General features: G+C 35.6%; 3 protein-coding genes and 1 long non-coding RNA gene across 6 annotated transcripts; 1 reads left to right on the top strand and 3 right to left on the bottom strand.

Annotated features, from left to right (window-relative positions):
- Positions 1 to 154: 154 nt before the first annotated feature.
- On the bottom strand, positions 155 to 908 carry LOC116167102 (putative nuclease HARBI1). The gene is made up of 3 exons (XM_031482344.1): positions 635 to 908; positions 444 to 586; positions 155 to 396 (listed from the first exon to the last, which is right to left on the bottom strand). Exons 1-3 carry the CDS (start codon positions 897 to 899, stop codon positions 307 to 309), a joined length of 498 nt encoding a protein of 165 aa, XP_031338204.1. The 5' UTR covers positions 900 to 908; the 3' UTR covers positions 155 to 306.
- Positions 909 to 6790: 5882 nt separating this feature from the next.
- Positions 6791 to 7855, bottom strand: LOC116160176. Its single transcript, XR_004143154.1, has 3 exons — positions 7421 to 7855; positions 7243 to 7370; positions 6791 to 7193 (listed from the first exon to the last, which is right to left on the bottom strand). It is a non-coding gene; the product is annotated as an uncharacterized LOC116160176 (long non-coding RNA).
- Positions 7856 to 15648: 7793 nt separating this feature from the next.
- Positions 15649 to 16633, top strand: LOC116162167. Of its 3 annotated transcripts, none has more exons than XM_031475903.1 (3): positions 15649 to 15986; positions 16095 to 16250; positions 16307 to 16633. In XM_031475903.1, exons 1-3 carry the CDS (start codon positions 15723 to 15725, stop codon positions 16613 to 16615), a joined length of 729 nt encoding a protein of 242 aa, XP_031331763.1. In that variant the 5' UTR covers positions 15649 to 15722; the 3' UTR covers positions 16616 to 16633. The 3 variants fall into 3 exon arrangements, with proteins under 3 accessions (XP_031331763.1, XP_031331689.1, XP_031331613.1); XM_031475829.1 differs by having other exon boundaries at positions 15654 to 15986; positions 16044 to 16250; XM_031475753.1 differs by having other exon boundaries at positions 15658 to 16250.
- Positions 16083 to 17772, bottom strand: LOC116162079. Its single transcript, XM_031475645.1, has 3 exons — positions 17692 to 17772; positions 17493 to 17640; positions 16083 to 17442 (listed from the first exon to the last, which is right to left on the bottom strand). The coding sequence occupies exons 1-3, from the start codon at positions 17718 to 17720 to the stop codon at positions 16666 to 16668; spliced, it is 954 nt and encodes a 317-aa protein (XP_031331505.1). The 5' UTR covers positions 17721 to 17772; the 3' UTR covers positions 16083 to 16665.
- Between the last annotated feature and the right edge of the window lie 981 nt (positions 17773 to 18753).

Genomic DNA, 18753 nt, shown 5'->3' with positions numbered 1-18753 from the left:
TTTACTACTTGTTCTAATTATTTGCTTTATAATAGCACCGACTGCGCCATGTCATAACATAATATTATGACAGTTCATACACATCCCAATAGTCGCTATTAATATAGCAAAAGTTGTGTAATACACAACAAGCACCAATAATTTTCATTGCCTTCTCAACACTGTTGACATTAACATATTTCAATATTCTCCACCTTGATTTTAAAATTCCAAAGGAGTGCTCAACTACAATTCTTGTGATGCTATGTAAATTATTGTAACGTCTTTGAATGTGATTTAAATGTCCACGATCTCTGTATGGTGTCATCAGCCAACTATACAAGGGATAAGCAGAGTCTCCAACCAGGTGGTAGTTGTTATAAAAATATTTGCGGTGATTTCCCTGTTCTTCACATTCTACAAATAAACACCCTGCTATCATGAGCAGAACCAGGGAAACCAACCATGATGTTTGTAAATGTTTTTTGTGATGTTAAAATCGCTTGAAGTTTAATAGAGTGCTGCATTTTGCGATCTATGTAGCTTTCTTGGTGTTCCACGGGCGGTTTAAAACATATATTGCAAACATCTATCGCTCCAACAACTCCTGTAACATTATTTTATTATGACAGAGCATATTTTCTAAGGAATTTACCTGGAAATCCACATCGCTCACGAAAATCTAGTTCAACTCTCGACACTTCTGCAAGATCAGGCCATGTAATATATCTTGATTGTAAAGATAGTAACTTTGAAAGTAAAAAATTTGTGCAATGATATACTGTGCTCAAACTGACATCAAATCTGTCTGCCACAGAAATTAAGGTCTCTCCCTTGCCTAACCACCAAATTGTTAACAAGAGCTGTTTCCGAGCAGGAATTTGATGTTCTCCTCCAGTGTAGGGCTTGTTTAACTCCATACAATTTACTTTTTCAAAAAGGTTGTTAAATGCGATTTTACTCATACGGAATAAATTAAAAAAATCCGAATCCAAATACACATCCAGTCCCTCGTAAAATCCTTTAATTCTCAAATGCTGTTCATTTTGTAGCATTAATAATGCAGAAATAAATGAATGGTCATTATTATCGTTTGAATGTTGTATTACCCTTAATAGCAACATCATTGATTCGGTCTCGAATTCAGTAATGTAATGTAAAAGTTGATTTTGATCATTTCACTTATGTGTGGAAATATAGGTTATGTTTACATTTAAAATGGTTTAAAAACATCCATTTTAGCGATCACTTAAACCAATGACGTCACAGTGAAATCGGTTCGAATTACTGTTTCAAACCAATCGCTCGCTAAAAAACAGCTTTTGTGTTTTTCAATTTGCCATGGAGAATATGAGCCGCTTTCGGGTGTAACAGCGTAAGTGCACCAGAGCTGCTCATAGTGCTCCACGGCAACTCTCGAAGTGTTCGAATGTTACAGAGCTTGATGCTCTTTAGCTGCCAATCTTTCCTCGTCCCCTGCCTCTCAAGCACCATTCATTTTTCTGGGGTTTGTTACTCCGCGTTGCGCAAATGCGTCAAAATTGAACATAACCTAAACGTTTATGATTATTTTTGACTGTGCAATCATCGGTTGGTTTTTTAATATTTTTTGTAATGGAACTGGAAATTGTCGATCCTCAAACGAACTTAGTTTATAAAATCATAGTTACTGAAGATGAGTATAGGAGAGCCCAAAGCGGTACCTAGGAAATAAATTCTTTTTGCCTAAATAAAATGTTTGATTTAAGATATTTATTTTGCAACATCATTGTTGGACAAAGCAATCGCCTTAGAACAACAAGCGGATTTTGAAGCACAGGACGAAAGTAGAAATGTATTAGGAGAGTCCTCAAATGTGGATGACACACCCGCAACTGCTTCAACTTCTACAGCTAATGAACCGCATGTATGGCAGTACAACGAAACACTAGGCTCTCATTAGATCGATGGTAACTCATCTCGATGATTTAAATCATCCAAAAAAAAAGAAGCATGTGTATGAAAATTGTGCAAACGATCTTCTCAGTGATGGATTTCATTGTACTGCGACACAATGCCAAGTCAAGTGGAAGTCACTAGTTCGCAGTTACCATTCTGCGAAAGATCACAAAACAAAAACAGGTCGTGGACCTACTCGTTTCCAGTTTTTTGAAGAAATGGATGAGATATTCGGTACGAAGCCTACGAACAGATGTGAACACTCCATTGAAGCAAATGACAGTGCAGTGGAAGAAACAGAGAATATACATGATCCGCAGCTGGGAAATGAAGAACAAGAAACAAAAGAAAATGATCCTCCAAAGAAAAGAAAGAGGAATATGCATTTGGAATATAAAAAACAAAAACTGGCAGACAAGAATAAAAACCATGCGGAAAGGATGGAAATAGAGAGGCAAAAATTAGCAATAGAAGAACAGAAAGTAGCTTTGCTGAAGGCATATTTAGAAAAATAATGTACAGAATCATTTTGTATGGGTTTTATTGGAATTATTAAAATGTGATGTACCTATTCAAGCAATTGTCTAAAAACATACATTCTTTTATCATTTATTTCATGTTGTACTTCTACAGAATCTATCCCCTCGTCATGATCTGGCTGTATCTGTTCATGAGCTACATCCATTAAATCACTTTCGAGAATGCACATATTGTGCAATACACACGCACCCATTACACATTTTGAAATTAAAGATATGTTCAAATTTTCAAAGTGCCCGAGTCTTCTGAATCGGCCCTTTAATAATCCAAAGGTATGCTCGATGACCATCCTTGTGGACGACAATTTGAAATTAAAATTTTTTTGATTTTCGGTTAGGTGTCCATTGTCACGGTATGGAGGAACTAACCATGGTAACGATGGATAAGCCGAATCTCCAAGCAAGTAATAATTACCAAAATACTGTGCATTTTCCATTTTCCTATATATTGATGACTTACGTAATAGGCGTGCATCATGCATAGACCCCGGCTCTCCGCAAAACACATCCAAAAATAATTTTCTATGATCACATATCCCCTGCACTAAAACACTATGGTAACCTTTACGATTAACATAAGCGTCTTCGTCTCTTTCTGGTCTTTGTATCCTTATGTGACTTCCGTCTATGCATCCCATTACGTTTTTAAAACCTTGTTTTTTTACAAAATTCTTGACTAATGAGTCTTTTTTCTTCATTATTGGGCCATTTAATAAATTCAGTTCGAAGACTAACTAAATAATGAATAACATTGACTAATATGATATGGGCCGTACTAAGAGCCACATCAAAGCGGTCCGAAATCTGTCGAAAAGATTCAGTGTTTGCCATGTACCATAAACAAATTAATACACATTTTTCCGCTGATGTTCCCATATTATTCGTTGAACGTGGAGCATATTTACTTGCTCTGAATCGACCTAAAGTAAAAAAAAAATAATAAGGGATTAACTATCTAGAATTAGTGTTACGTTCAAACTCTCACCAATTAATTGATAAGCTGTGGAACGCCTCAATCTAATAAGTTGTTTGAACATATAATCGGTGTAGGTTACCACAGTTTTTTCAACAAATTGGTCCAATTTTGCAATTTTCTTTTTGGGTTCAGCTTCTTGTTCATCATCACTACTGCTACTACTACTGCTACCGCTGGAAAGAGTAGTAGGGCTCCATAAAAGCCATTCCTACAATAACCAAAATCGAATTTGGCATATAATAAAAACGCATCCCAGATCCCACTCACCATTATTTCTTTATCAAAAAGTTTATTCATGTTTGACAAAAAACGTACAGAAGAATTGTTTGATTAGTTTTAAAAAAATCTAAGGTTGTATTCACACGAACGTTAACCTCAAGCGTTCGTGTGTAACACATTTGCGTGTAACTCGGGGTGGAACGCTCTTGGAGCTTTAAACACAGCATCCGAAAGCGGCTCAGAACAATAATTGACGTTAGTGTTGTGGATGTTGAAGATGAATGCTACGTTTTACAAACTGCAGGTAGTAAACAACAGTGGCAAACTGACAGTTTTCGTAATTATACTTTTATGTTTGTAGATGGTGACAGATACAAGCTTCCTCCCAATACTGGTGCCCATTATGAGTTGAAGGAAGGCCAGTTATTACATGTTGAAGAAGATACATATTTACGGCTCCATTTACCTGCCGAAGAACCTGTAGCAGAAGCAGATTGTTCAAGTATTGAAAATCTAGTGCCACAAACAAGTACAGCTACTATTTGGAAATCAGCTAGAAATCCAACACAAACGGACATCGAAGCAACGATGACATTCCTAGAACTTCGAAGCCTAGATAAATATGAATCAATGTTTGCAGATAAAAAAACCGTAAAATTTAAAATTTGGCAACTCTTGGCAGAAGAATTGAAGAAGAGAGGATTCGATGTTGGAGAAGGTAAAGATGGTGCAGAGCGGTGCCGTCAAAAATATTATAATTTACAAAAAACCTACATACAGTTACAACTAGGGATGGGCGATAACTGTTTTCACCTATCGATAAGTATCGGGTACTTACCTATCGATATATTTTACTTATCGATATGCCGATAATTATCGAAATATCGATAGTTATCGATAGTTATCGATATATCGATAGTTATCGATATATCGATAGTTATCGATAGTTATCGATATATCGATAGTTATCGCTATTTCGATAGTTATCGATATTTCGATAGTTATCGATAGTTATCGATATATCGATAGTTATCGATAGTTATCGATAGTTATCGATATTTCGATAGTTATCGATATATCGATAGTTATCGATATATGATTACTATCGATAGGTATCGATATATCGATATGTCGATAGTTATCGCTAGGGATGGGCGATAACTGTTTTCACCTATCGATATAAGTATCGATATATTTTACTTATCGATATGCTGATAATTATCGAAATATCGATGGTTATAGATACACCGATAACTATCGAAAGATCGATAACTACCGCTATATCGATAAGTATCGGTATATCGATAGTTCTCGTTATGGCGATAGTTTTTAATATATAGGTATCGATATAATATTACCAATAATTTTTTTGAAAGCGTGTCTAAAAACTGCATGAGTTTACTTTTATATTTTGGCGAAAGAGCCCGACAAGACAAGAGGGCTCTTTTAACAAAATATGAAAATAACCGAATGCAGTTCTTGTAACTTTATTGGAGTTACCATTATTAACTGTGCAATTATCGCAGGGCTCTTTAGCTTTCTACAATGCAATTACCGCTGTAATTAAGCGATAATTGCACGTCTCATTTGAGAGAAATATTCGACGTATCGATAGTTATCGACAGGGATAGTTATCTTATCGAGTTTTATTAATAAAATCCATTTTCCGGTTTATTCTCGTGTAATAGTTACTCGTTACTCGACGTTTCTTTGCTACCTTTATCAAGAGTTTTTTATTAGATTTCGTAAATGTCAATCAATTGAAACTGTATATCTAAATTTGAAGTGTTCTTAGCTTTCTCTGTTTTTTTGTGACTGGTCCTCTGTAACCATCAGTCAGATACCGATACATAGACCATGATTGCACCCTTTGATTGTCTTCTTTATTTTACCTAAAGAGTAGCCATTTTGATGCAACATTTTGTTCAGGTTTTTGAAGTGCTTTTTTTTTTGAGCAATCGTCAGTAAGACGAAAAGGTCTATTTTCTAAAGATTTTATTACTGCGTTTATTTGGCATGGATGATGATGTGACGTAGCGCTTCTCTTGAGAAAGGGAGCAAAGTTAAGTTTCCGAAACGTCGAGCGACTAAAAATAGTAAATTTACACGAGAGTAAACCCGAAAATGGATTTTATTAATAAAAATAGTAGCGCTCGTTGAAATCTCAACAATAACATAATTTAATCGTACAGTTATCGACATATCGATATATCAGTAGTTATCGACATATCGATATATCAATAGTTATCGACATATCGATATATCGATAGTTATCGACATATCGATATATCGATAGTTATCGACATATCAATATATCGATAGTTATCGACATATCGATATATCGATAGTTATCGACATATCGATATATCGATAGTTATCGACATATCGATATATCAATAGTTATCGACATATCGATAGGTATCGATATATCGATAAGTATCGATAGTTATCGATCTATCGATATATCGATTTTTTTAGCTCTACCTATTGTTATTCGATATATCGATAACTATCGATACCTATCGATACCTATCGATATATCGAAAAAAATTCCCATGCCTAGTTACAACAGGCAAGTAAACGTACTGGTACCGAAGGAAAAGTTTTACCTGTATGCTATGAATTATTAGAAAAAGTTTTTCAAGATAAACACAACATTAATCCAATTTGTGTAGAAGACTCGATACCGGGTAAGTAACTTTCCAAAAGTAATGATAGAAATAAATAGTATATTCTTAGGAAGAAGTGTTGATATTGGCACACCTGGAACTACTTCTGAGGTAGATGATGTAATATCTGAAGAATTCAATGAAGGCTCTGAAACAGCGACATCGGGAGCTTCAACACCAATAAATCGGCTAAAGACAAAAAAGAAAATAACACCAAGTACGAACACAGATAAAATCTTAAAATCGATACAGGAATTTCAAAAGCAACAGTTGGAGCAAAATGATCAACATTTTCAAAGAATTGAAAACTTATTGATTGAACAGAATAAATAAGTATAAGAAGGACTTTTTACAAATATTTAAAAAGGCAAATTCAAAAAGGAAACGTTCACAATCTTCAGACTCTGACTAGTGTATACATATTAATAAGTCTAGTTTGCTTTTATAGTAGTGCACTTAGTTTATTTTCAATCAGAGGTACTTAATATCCTTGTAGCAGTTTATAATCATTAAATTTATGATACATTATATAATCTGAATGTACATGTTTTTATAACGATTCTGTAATTTGATTTCGCTTTGTAACACCTGCTGCATATTCGGCATTTCTGCTTTCTCTTCCAGTAGCCATATCAGTATCACTTGCAGGATTTTCAACTTCTGGCCATACATCATTTAGCAAATACGTAAAGTTGTGGAGTACACAGCAGGCCTTTACTATTAAGACAACTTTTTTTTATGCTGCATACATTTACATAGTGTAATATACGCCACCTCCCTTTTAATCGTGCAAATGCATTTTCAATCACAACTCTCGTCATGCTGTGACGTTTATTGTGCTTTTTCTGTATTAACGTAAGCCTTCCATTATCACTACAAGAAAAGTATTATAATTACACATTATGTATTTGTATAAACATACGTATAAGGGGTAATAAGCCAATCTCTCAAGAAATAAGCAGAGTCTCCTAACAAATGATACTTCTTGTAAAAATATTTATTTATCCCATTTTCCATCATATCATGATAAATACCAGAATTTTGTAACACCTATAATTTAAAACCGTATGATTCACAATCAACACTGAGGCAGAATCTACTTGCTCTTGAATCATGAACCGAACCAGGGTACCCAATAAAAACATTTGTGAAAATGTAATTACTCGTGCAAATTCCTTGCAGTACAATAGAATGTTGTTGTTTTCTATTTATATAACTGGACTGATGTTCTTCTGGTACTTTGCAACAAATATGACTTCCATCAATCGCACCAATTACTCCTATAAAATTAATTTCCTTATAAGAAAATTTATTTAGACATTACATCCACTTGCCTGGATAGCCGCATAAATTTTTAAATTCTTGTTGTACAGCTACACTCTCATTTTCTGTAGGCCAAACAATATATTTATCACCTAAATCTGCTATTGATTGAATATAGTCATTTGTAACGTTGAAAACGGTGGAATCACTCAAGTTAAACCTATCACCAATCGATCTTAAAGTTTCCCCCTTGGCAAGATACCATAATGTTATCAAAAGGCACTTCTCTTTCGACACAGGAGCATATCCCCCATGGTAGATTTTACGCGTATGTGGAATGACATTTAAAAGTTTATGAAATGTCTGTCTTGTCATTCTAAACATCCTAAAGAAATCGGTTTCCACATACTGAGGCAACCAGTTTTCAAAATAACCATCTGGCCTAATATGCTTTTCTCTAATAACAAAGCATAAATACAATTCCATGATGTAGGTATTGTTTTTATGTTCAAATACATTAAAAATACCGTTTTCAAAATAATTTTCATCAAATAATATCTCATTAATCATACAGAAAGTTTCTTTATCCATGTCTTTGTTTGTTTACTTTTGCATACCTAACCTCAATGAAATTTAAGCACAAGGAACAACAATAGGCGCTTTCCTTTCACCCACTTAGCTGCCCGCAGGCGCTGCGTAACTGTCAACCAAGCGTTCCTTTCAAGTTAGCGTTTACGCCTTGAGCTCGTCCAATGTTTCCTTCCCCTGCCCCCTCAAGGAGAAGCTATACTGCTTCGGCTTGACGCTTTTGTTTACATTTTTCAGATTTGAGGTTAGCTGTCAACATAGCTCGTGGTATACAATTTGTGTGTGAACGTAAATTTTTAAATATTTTTGGCAAGCCGGAAGTATGGGAAGTACCAAAAGACTTCAAATTCTTGATCCCGAAAGTGGAATAGCATATACTTTATTTCTGAGCGAGGAAGATGCTCAGCGAGCACGTGAAGGTAAGTTACAATTGTTTTAGGTACCTTTATACCTATGTATAAATGATTTTTGTTTTCTTTAGATGACAAATTTGCGAATTCATTGTTACTTCACGCAAAAATTATGCAAGATTCTTATAGCAAAAACCCTGGGCTCCGTTAACTTAGCACCACCATTTCAAATTTTTGACTAAAGACAGATTGCGCTAGAATCTCTATGGCTAGCGCCAGCTAGCGCCACTTTGAGGTCAGCTAGCGCCATTATGGATTTTGCAGAAAAGCCCTTGATTTTCGGGGGGTGCTATATTAACGCTAGCACCCCCATTGCGTCCGATCATTTCCAAAAGCAAGCGCTGTGTTCGTCAGACCTAGCGCCAGCTAGCGCCACAAATTTTAGAGCTAGCGCCACCCCCCAATAGTAAGGGGAGCAATTTTTCCTAGCACCACCATTTTGTCTTTTCATGTAAAATTTTGACGTTTTGTGTTCTGCTGACCTAGCGCCACTTTGAGTTCAGCTCGTGCCATTATAGATTTTACAAAAAAGCCTTTGACTTTCGGGGGGTGCTATATTAACGCTAGCACCCCCATTGCGTCCGATCATTTCCAAAAGCAAGCGCTGTGTTCGTCAGAGCTAGCGCCACAATTTTAGAGCTAGCGCCACCCCCCAATAATGCGGGGGGCATTTTTTCCTAGCACCACCATTTTGTTTTTTCGGGTAAAATTTTGACGTTTTGTGTTCTGCTGACCTAGCGCCAGCTAGCGCCACAAATTATAGAGCTGCCATCACCCTCCAATAGTGTGAGGGGAGGGAGCACCACCATTTTGTCTTTTCGGGTAAAAATTTGATGTTTTCTGTTCTGTAGACCTAGCGCTCAAGTTAACTTAGCGCAATTATAAATCCTAGCGAGTTTATAATTTTGTGGTGTCTGTCCGTCTGTCCGTTAGCACGATATCTTGATAACGATAACGAATTGACCGTTTACGATGAAATTCTGTAGATGGATTCTTTATCAAATTTGTAGATCGGAGTTCGTGAATTGGCAATGTAGACCAAAAAATAAAGTAAGCACTTTTGACATCTCTGTGAGTTATGAACCGAATTGTATGAAATTCAATATGTGTATAGCTTTAGCCATATAAAACGCAATTCCAAAAGTTGAGCCTAATCGATCAACATTCACAGTGCTCTTTTCGCATCTCGACCATTTACAAACTGGATTGAAAACTTTCTTATTTATGGAAGCATTTAAAAGAAATTTGATACATAGCCACTTGGAATAAAAGCAAATTTAACGCCAGTTTCAAAATTTGGTTTTGTGCATGATGTGTGGTGCCAATTTTCTTATTTATGGAAGCAATTAAATGAAATTTCATACATATACACTTTAAATAAAAGCAAAACTAACACCAAGTTCAAAATTTGGTTTTGTACATGCTGTAGCCATACCCAGGAGCTCGTTTTCTATATTTATTTACACGTCGATGCGAAAAGGGCACTGTGAATGTTGATAGATTAGGCTCAATTTTTGGAATTGCGTGTTATATAGCTTAAGCTATACGAATATTGAATTTTATGCAATTCGGTTCAAAACTCACGCAGATGTCAAAAGGGCCTTACTTATTTTTTGGGATACATTACCAATTCACGAACTTCGATCTACAAATTTGATAAAGAATCCAACTACAACATTTCATCGTAATCGGTCCATTCGTTATCGAACTATTGTGCTAACGGACAGACACCGCATCTGGGATGGTCAAACTCTTTACCTTTTTTAAACCCGAATGTGCAAATCTGTCCCTCTTAGGGTCGGAAATAATAATCAAATTATTTCAATTTGAAATCCTTTACTTTTTGGATTGATCGTTCTGTTTAAAGTAAAAAGTTCCAATAAAAATACTAAAATTTGTATATAAAGTAGCAAGATTGTAACCCTTCATTTCGAAGTAAACTGACGGTGAGGTATGCAGGTACAAACTTACTTAAATCCTTTATGAATGCGCAAGAGTAAATTATTTGTCACATCAAGGGTTTACAGGCGCGTCAATTGTGTGAATGTTGGTAAATCTGCATTGTTAAAAAAACACCTTTAGATAGTAGTCGACGTGACGTACATAGGTATATAATTTATCGAGAGTAAATACACAAGAGCTTGATTTTTAATCGCATAATTTTATTTTTACACGAAAGTTTTGTTGCAACGGAAAAAACTCGAAACCAAAAGTGTGATAAAATCGCGACAGTTTTTGCTGGAGCGATTTTATTAATATTATGCTTTTGATCGAGAGTTTTTTCCAGGAGGCAACCAAATTTGAGTGAATTAAAAATAAAGTTATCCTGATCAAGGTCGAGTGTATTTTAGGGAGATTAATAAAAGACAGTAAATTTTACAACCACTACAAATTTTACGTATTCCTACACGCATTTTTATCGCTGTAAAGAGCTACCTAGCATTTAATCAGATAAAAAATCATCTGATTGGTTAGAATTTGAAACAATCACCTAGCTGATTGGTCGTATATTAATGGAGTGTATTAATCATATAAAATACATATGCCTCATTTGCACCATAAAAATTAGTTAGCTACGGAAATTACACATAAGTATTGAAAAACTGCTTCTTTGTTTTTTAGCAGAATTAACAAATATGCTGATTGATTTAACGACTTTATATAGGTTATGAGTAGGTAGGTACGTTCGTTGAAATTTTCAAATTTTCCACTGCGCTGTGTTCTAAACGATTTAGCTCGCAATACTGTGGTAGTGAAATTAATACTGTGACTTACAAAAAGAATTGTTTAGTGAGTAGAGCACAAAACAGAAAAATTTCACAAGAAACAGTACCTAATATGGAAATTTTAAAATTAAAAATTCATAATATAGTACGGTGCAATTAGTCGACAAAACGGCTTAACCTAAACGTCAAAAGTAAAAGTTTCCCATTAACTGCAAATTGTTCTATACAGTCCACATATTGTTTGGTAAAAACTTACACCAGTTGGTAAATTAGTAGTTTTTGGTGTTTTTCTTAAATATTTAGAAAACTATGGGGCTTGGCGAGAAAAGTACCATATCCAAAATAATCTACATTAAATTGTGAATAAAAATGGTCTTGTGTATAATCTTGGTCAAGTCAACGATTCCAGAGTTACGGAGGGTGTAACAGTAGGCATTTTTCGTATTTTTTCGATTTTCTGTAAAAATGAAATCATGTTTGAAGTAAAGAACACTGCAGATCTGGCTTGTTTTCGTTACCAGTGTTACTTGCAAGCTATTTCAAAGCATCCTATACATTCACTGTTCAAGTTGGCTGCGCTTCTCCCCACTTCAGCAGCTACCAGGTAGAACATTCATTTAGAACTTACCATCAGGTGCAGCAGTGGCTGCATGAGAAGAAGAACCCGATGAAGTGGGAATGCAAGATTGTCGAACACCTGAGAGCAATAACGACACATCCTGCAACTCCCCAGGAATTACTGTCCCTCATAGTGGAAGTCTCTTGAAAAAATGGCCCCCCTTGAGAAGGTGGTAAGGTTATCGTTCCTTCAAGGACTTATCAGTAACATACCACCGGTCACTAAAGCGCAATTTGTTTTAACCGGTTTTAACAAAAAAAATAGTTTCCTTAGTGATAATCTCATATTTTTTCCAAAAGAATCTAAAAAAAAAGATGAAAAATTTCTACTGTTACACCCTCCGTAACTCTGGAATGGTTCAATTTAGCAAGATTATATATGAGGCCATTTTTGTTCGCAATTTACTGTAGATTATTTATTTTATTTCGCGCTAAATAGTATAGTTTTTTAAATATTTAAGAAAAACTTATCACAACTACTAATTTTCCAACATTTACTTTTATTCAAAGTGGCTATGTGTCAAATTTCATTTAAATCCCTCCATAAATAAGAAAGTTGGCACTGCGCATGCGCAAAATCAAATTTTGAAACTAGCGTTATATTTGCTTTTATTCCAAGTGGTTATGTATCAAATTTCATTTAAATCCTTCATAAATAAAAAATAAAAAAGTTTGCAATTCGGTTTATAAATGGTCGAAATGCGAAAAGACCATTGTGAATGTTGATCGATTAGGCTCAATTTTTGGAATTGCGTTTTATATGGCTAAAGCTATACGTATATTGAATTTCATGCAATTCGGTTCATAACTCACGGAGATGTCAAAAGGGCCTTCCTTATTTTTTTGGGTTACATTGCCAGTTCACGAACTCCGATCTACAAACTTGATAAAGAATCTCGTAAAGAATCCACCTACAAAATTTTATCGTAATCGCTCCATTCGTTATCGAGATATCGTGCTAACGGACGGACAGACGGATAGACACCCCAAAATTATAAACTCGCTAGGAGCTCGTTAATAAACGATAATTTTCTTCCATGGGGATCGTGGTCCCCATTACACTGACTGGCCGCGTTACCTGCACGTTGTATGGCAATACTTGAATTTGTCGTAAGTGGTAGCTCTGGGTTCCCCAGTAATATTGGTAATGCGTTTTCCCAGGTATTCCACAAAATTTTCGAGCTTCTCTACACCAAGGTCCCAATGTCTCTACTGCGAAAGGTATAAAAATATGGTTCTGTTCTATAATAATTGAACTGTATATCCTTATTTTAATACTTGCCGCAGATTCAGCTACCACACCACTCGTTTTACTAGAAAATTAATCCAAAATATTTCAGTGGTGCCAAGTCATAAAGCTAGGAAAAACTGTCCCAGACTACTTGGGTGTGGCGCCTACTCTTAAGATTTTGACTCTATCTGGGAGATGTCAGCAAAACATAAAATAGCAAAATTGTACACGAAAAAACAAACCGGTGGTATTATAAAAAAAGGACCCCCACAATGTTGGGGATTGGGCGCCAGCTCTGCGCTACGTTTAAAGAACACAGCGCAGCGCTTGCTTTTGGTAGTCATCGAACACAATGGTGGTGTTAGAGGCTAATAAACCACCCCCAAAAGTTAAAGGCTTTTTGCAAAATTTATAATTGCGCTAGGTTAACTTGAGCGCTAGGTCTACAGAACAGAAAACATCAAATTTTTACCCAAAAAGACAAAATGGTGGTGCCCCCTCCCCCCACACTATTGGAGGGTGATGACAGCTCTAAAATTTGTGGCGCTAGCTGGCGCTAGGTCAGCAAAACACAAAACGTCAAAATTTTACCCGAAAAAACAAAATGGTGGTGCTAGGAAAAATTGCCCCCTGCACTATTGGGGGGTGGCGCTAGCTCTAAAATTTGTGACGCTAGCTGGCGCTAGGTCTGACGAACACAGCGCTTGCTTTTGGAAATGATCGGACGCAATGGTGGTGCTGGCGTTAACATAGCACCCCCCGAAAGTCAAGGGCTTTTCTGCAAAATCTATAATGGCGCTAGCTGAACTCAAAGTGGCGCTAGCTGGCGCTAGGTCAGCAGAACACAAAACGTCAAAATTTTACATGAAAAGACAAAATGGTGGTGCTAGTTAAGTATTCGTGTTAGACATTACTCATTAATAAATCTTTTATGGAATTACGTTTCATACTGCTTTGTAATGAACTTTTTTCAGGTCTACTGTTAGCATAAAATGTATCGTCCTCAACATGGGTTTCAGGCCATATGTGATCTTTAGACAAGTATGTAAAATTATGTAACACACAGCATGCTGTAGTTATTAGAACTACTTTTTTAACACTATATACGTTGACATATTGAAGGATCCTCCACCTTCCTTTTAGTCTCCCAAATGTATTTTCAATTACTACTCTTGTACGACTATGAATTGTGTTATGATTTGATTCTGCTCTGGTTAGCCGACCATTATCACTGAAACGTTAGGACTAATAAATCAGTTCTTACAAAAATTACCGTAACATACATGTAAGGAGTAATTAACCAGTCCCTCAAGAAATATGCAGAATCTCCAAGTAAATGATTCTTGTTATAAAAATAAGTATTTGGCCCGAGCTCTTCTAAATTTTTGTAGAAACTGCTATTTTGAAATACCTATAAAATATCAGGTTTTTATAGGTATAATTTCCACGCAAAATTATTTACTCTAGAATCATGAGCCGATCCAGGAAATCCAACAAAAATATTGGTAAACATACAATTTGCATTGCAGATTCCCTGAAGTATTATGGAATGGGAATGTTTCCTATTTAAATAGCTCAGTTGATGTTTTTCTGGCACTTTACAAGGGATATGGGATCCATCTATTGCTCCAATAACTCCTATCAATTGAACATAAAGGTCGATAAGTAAGTAGTTATAGAGATATACCTAAATCACCTTACCAGGATATCCAGCCATTGCTCTAAATTGTTGCTCTGTAACAACAGCTTCTGCAGCATTAGGCCATGTAATATATTCCGATGCTAAACTTGCCACAGCCGTTATGTAAGTTTCAGTAATATGTAACGCAGTGGATTCGCTTACATTAAATTTGTCAGCAATAAAAACAAATGTTTCTGCTTTCCCTAGGTACCATAACGTGATTAATAAGCACTTTCCTTGTGGGACTGGTATATGTCCTCCATGAAAATGCTTTTTTTGAACTTTTACAGATACTTTCTTTAACAGCTGCTCAAATGTGGTATGTGACATACGAAACATTCTAAAAAAATCTGTTTCTAGATAATGAGGTAGCCAATCTTCATAATAACCATCTGGTCGGATGTGCGTTTCCCTTAGTCTACTGACACATAACAATATTTTCCCATATGCCATAATTATTAATTGTGTTATGCAATAACTGTAAAATGATGCTATTGTCATCATCAAAAAGTAAATGACTTGCTAATACAAGTAATTTCTGTTCCTGATTCATTGCATTAGACCCGTCTTACACGAGTCATAATTATGGCCACAATTGTGATAAAAATTTGAAGTATATTTGTGTTCTTAAAATTATGTTTACGAGAACTATACCGCCCTTTACACGTTTGTCAAACTATGGATATAATTATGATAAAAAATATAGGGAAATTCTGTATTCAGCTGTTGGAAATCTAGGGATTTTTTTGAATGGCAGCAATGTACATACTACATAACCAAAAATAATATATCACATTCAGTTTTCACTATTCTCTGTCACTATATTAACGGTTTTGTGCAATAAGCAATTTCTTGTGATTGTAGCAAATAACAATCTTTTAATAAATGTCGTGGTCAAGAGAGCAGGTCACCATGCTCATTGAAGTGTACAAAAATCACCCTTACTTGTATGTGGTTAAATCCCCACAATACAAAAACAAGCATGCGAGAAATGCTGCCTTAACAGACATCTGTTCAAAGTTGGAGGCAGTGAAAGCAGGTGTAACGATTGCAGATGTAAAAAATAAGTTTGCAGCTCTTCGACAAAATTTCTTAGTGGAATATCGTAAACACGAAAACTCCATGAAAAGTGGAAGCGGTACAGACCAGGTAAATGCAAATCTACATTGCAACAAATCGTATAGTTCTAAAAATGTATGTTTTAAGGTGTATATACCTACCATTTGGTATTATGATTTAATGCTGTTTGTTTTGGAGCATTCAATTGCAAAGACAGCCATTTATGATAGCATCCCCAAGCCTCTTTCACCTTCTCTTTCATCAGACAGTAATATTGAATCGTTGGAATTTACGGACATTTCACAATTAGAGGTTGTTTATGAAGACGAACCAGACGATTCACAAACTGAAGAGGTATTTCCTTATATTTGTCAATAAGTATAATGTTTCGGTAAATAAATGTACTTTAGGAACCTGTCAATGGAGGCGCCTCAAATGTGCATGTAATTGAACAGACGCCACAAACCAGCCGACCACAATCTCAACTAAAGAGAAAAAAGGGGAATGAAATCGACTATTTAGCAGATGCCAGCAGAGCGATAAATGAAATTGCTAATGCAGTTGCACGCAAGAAGCCTGATGTTAGCACTATCAAGGCGGATAGGATTGATGTCTTTCTTAAGTACATTGAACCAAAATTACGCCGCATCAAGAATGACGATTTGTTAGATAAAATAGAAAGCGATATTGTACATATAATTTCCAAGAATTTCAAATAAAATCTGAGTGATCCTATATACATATATATACACTTATTCAAATTGTATGATTAACAATTGTGTCTTAAAACTGCTGCATCCTGCCACTCTACACTGCCAGTAGGAGAACAAAAGTAATTTTTGTATTCATCCCTCACAGATAATGCTGATCTGGAAGTTCGATTTGTTCCCTGTGGTTTCCATGTATCCAATGTGATAATTGATGCTTCGTCAAAATCAGTATAAAATTGTCCACTATTTGTACATAAATAGTTATGTAGTGCCACACAAGCTAAAGTAATTTTTTCTACTTTATTTGGTGACAGACATATCGGATTTAACAATACTCTAAATCTGTTGGCAAGAATACCAAATGCATGTTCAATGATACGTCGTGCCCTTGATAACCGATAGTTAAATATCTTCTTGTCGTGAGATAAACCTCGTTGTGGATAAGGTTTTAATATTCTTGTGGACAGTGGAAATGCGTCGTCTGCAACTATCACATATGGAACATTGTTACTGGATCCTGGTAATGGTCGAGATTGTGGAAAATTTAACGAATTATTTTGAATTGCTTTTGACAGAGTACAATCACGAAACACTCCACCATCACTTATTCTACCATTAACACCAATGTTAATGTATGTAAATTTGCAGCACGCATCGGCCAATGCCAATAATACTAGTGAATGATCCCCTTTGTAATTGTGGTAAAATGATCCAGCCGATTTTGGAGGTCTAAATGTAATATGACGTCCGTCAAGCGCCCCTACACATTGAGGAAATTGCCATAGTTCCATAAACTGATCAGCAATTGATTGCCAACTTTCGGGAGTAGATGGAGTCTGTAATGTAGAAGAGATATATATAGAGAATTGATAAAATAAAACTTTACCATTAAAAACTCATCTTTTAAAACATTAAATATGACTTCACAAACTTCAGGAATGAATAGAGAAATGGTTGATTCATGTATCCTACTAGAATACATCAACGAACGGTAAGACTCTCCGGTTGCAAGAAAGCGAAGCGTAAGTTCAAGCCTGAATAACATGTCTAAAATATATACCACTTTCAATCAGCATTTTCTTTACCTGCTTCTCGCTGAAACACATTGCCTCATAACAGTATCTTGGCGACTGATATGTGGTTCTACCAATCGCAACAGTTTTTCAAATTGGTGGTTAGTTAGCCGTAAAAAGTTTTTATATGCTGCAGAGTCTTCTTGTAGTAGCTCGTCATTTAACATATGTAATATCCCCATTCCCATATTCCTTCTTTCATGCCATTTTTTGACCAAACTCTTCGCCTGCGACGTGTATTGAACTTTAGGGCTAGCATATTTGTATAAATTGCCACTGATGCAATACTATACAATGTGTATTCGTCAAATTCCATACTTTAAAATTATATTCAAATTACAACTAGGTAGATACTTCGATTAATTGACTACAGACCTGAAGACAAACAAATACTCTATTTTCTTTTTAATGAATTTCAATTTTCAATTACTTTGACAATTCAACTCATGTATAAAAAATCACATAAGCCGCAGTGTAATTGTCACTTTGACAGCGGCAAAAGTTACCTGCAACTTTTCCAGCGACAAATGCACTAGTGGTTTTTTCACTTATTCATTTTCGAACCAATAATCGCATTATCCTTACCCATATGACTAGTTTGACGTCTGTCAATAATTGATTAGTTTGGTGAATTTCTTGTTCGTTAAATTGTCCTGCCGAATTACACTCGAGGTTTGTATTTAAACCGAATAAATATAACGTGAGGTTAGTTCGGCGCTGTAAAACTCAAACCCCGCCGCATAAACGGCCAGCTAGCTCAGATTCTTAATTAAAAGAAGGGCTCGAGATGAGAATCTTCCACAGCGGTTTGTTCGTTTGGGCATATAACATAAGTTTTTGATCTTTGGTAGTCACTAGAAATGATTAGTTGAGCGCCACCCAATTTTGCACAAATTCTGACCTCTCCTGTATAGAAATTGGGAAAACACAAGAGAGCCAAATAATAAATTCACTACGAGCAATTCTGATTTATTAATCCTGGCAAAAACGGTGCAGGATCGGCAAATAAAATGTATCTTCAATACGACAATAACAAATACTTTAAATGACAAAAATAATCCCCAAATAAATTCA

The sequence above is a fragment of the Photinus pyralis genome, unplaced genomic scaffold (assembly GCF_008802855.1).
Source record: "Photinus pyralis isolate 1611_PpyrPB1 unplaced genomic scaffold, Ppyr1.3 Ppyr1.4_LG1, whole genome shotgun sequence".
NCBI classification, from domain to species: domain Eukaryota; kingdom Metazoa; phylum Arthropoda; class Insecta; order Coleoptera; family Lampyridae; genus Photinus; species Photinus pyralis.
Note: the sequence above shows the minus strand (reverse complement) of the source record. Positions and strands in the feature narration are given on the sequence as shown.

Bases quoted from the DNA above. Each gene is read 5' to 3' on its own strand.
- LOC116162079 (XM_031475645.1), bottom strand. From the start codon at position 17,720: ATGAGGCAATGTGTTTCAGCGAGAAGCAG. The intron at 17,641-17,691 runs GTAAAGAAAATG...CATGTTATTCAG, and splicing joins TGTGTTTCAGCGAGAAGCAG to GCTTGAACTTACGCTTCGCT. The intron at 17,443-17,492 runs GTAAAGTTTTAT...TCTACATTACAG, and splicing joins TAAAAGATGAGTTTTTAATG to ACTCCATCTACTCCCGAAAG.
- LOC116167102 (XM_031482344.1), bottom strand. From the start codon at position 899: ATGGAGTTAAACAAGCCCTACACTGGAGGAGAACATCAAATTCCTGCT. The intron at 587-634 runs GTAAATTCCTTA...ATAATGTTACAG, and splicing joins TGAGCGATGTGGATTTCCAG to GAGTTGTTGGAGCGATAGAT. The intron at 397-443 runs GTTGGTTTCCCT...GTTTATTTGTAG, and splicing joins AAACATTTACAAACATCATG to AATGTGAAGAACAGGGAAAT.
- LOC116162167 (XM_031475753.1), top strand. From the start codon at position 15,723: ATGTCGTGGTCAAGAGAGCAGGTCACCATGCTCATTGAAGTGTACAAA. The intron at 16,251-16,306 runs GTATTTCCTTAT...AATGTACTTTAG, and splicing joins ACGATTCACAAACTGAAGAG to GAACCTGTCAATGGAGGCGC.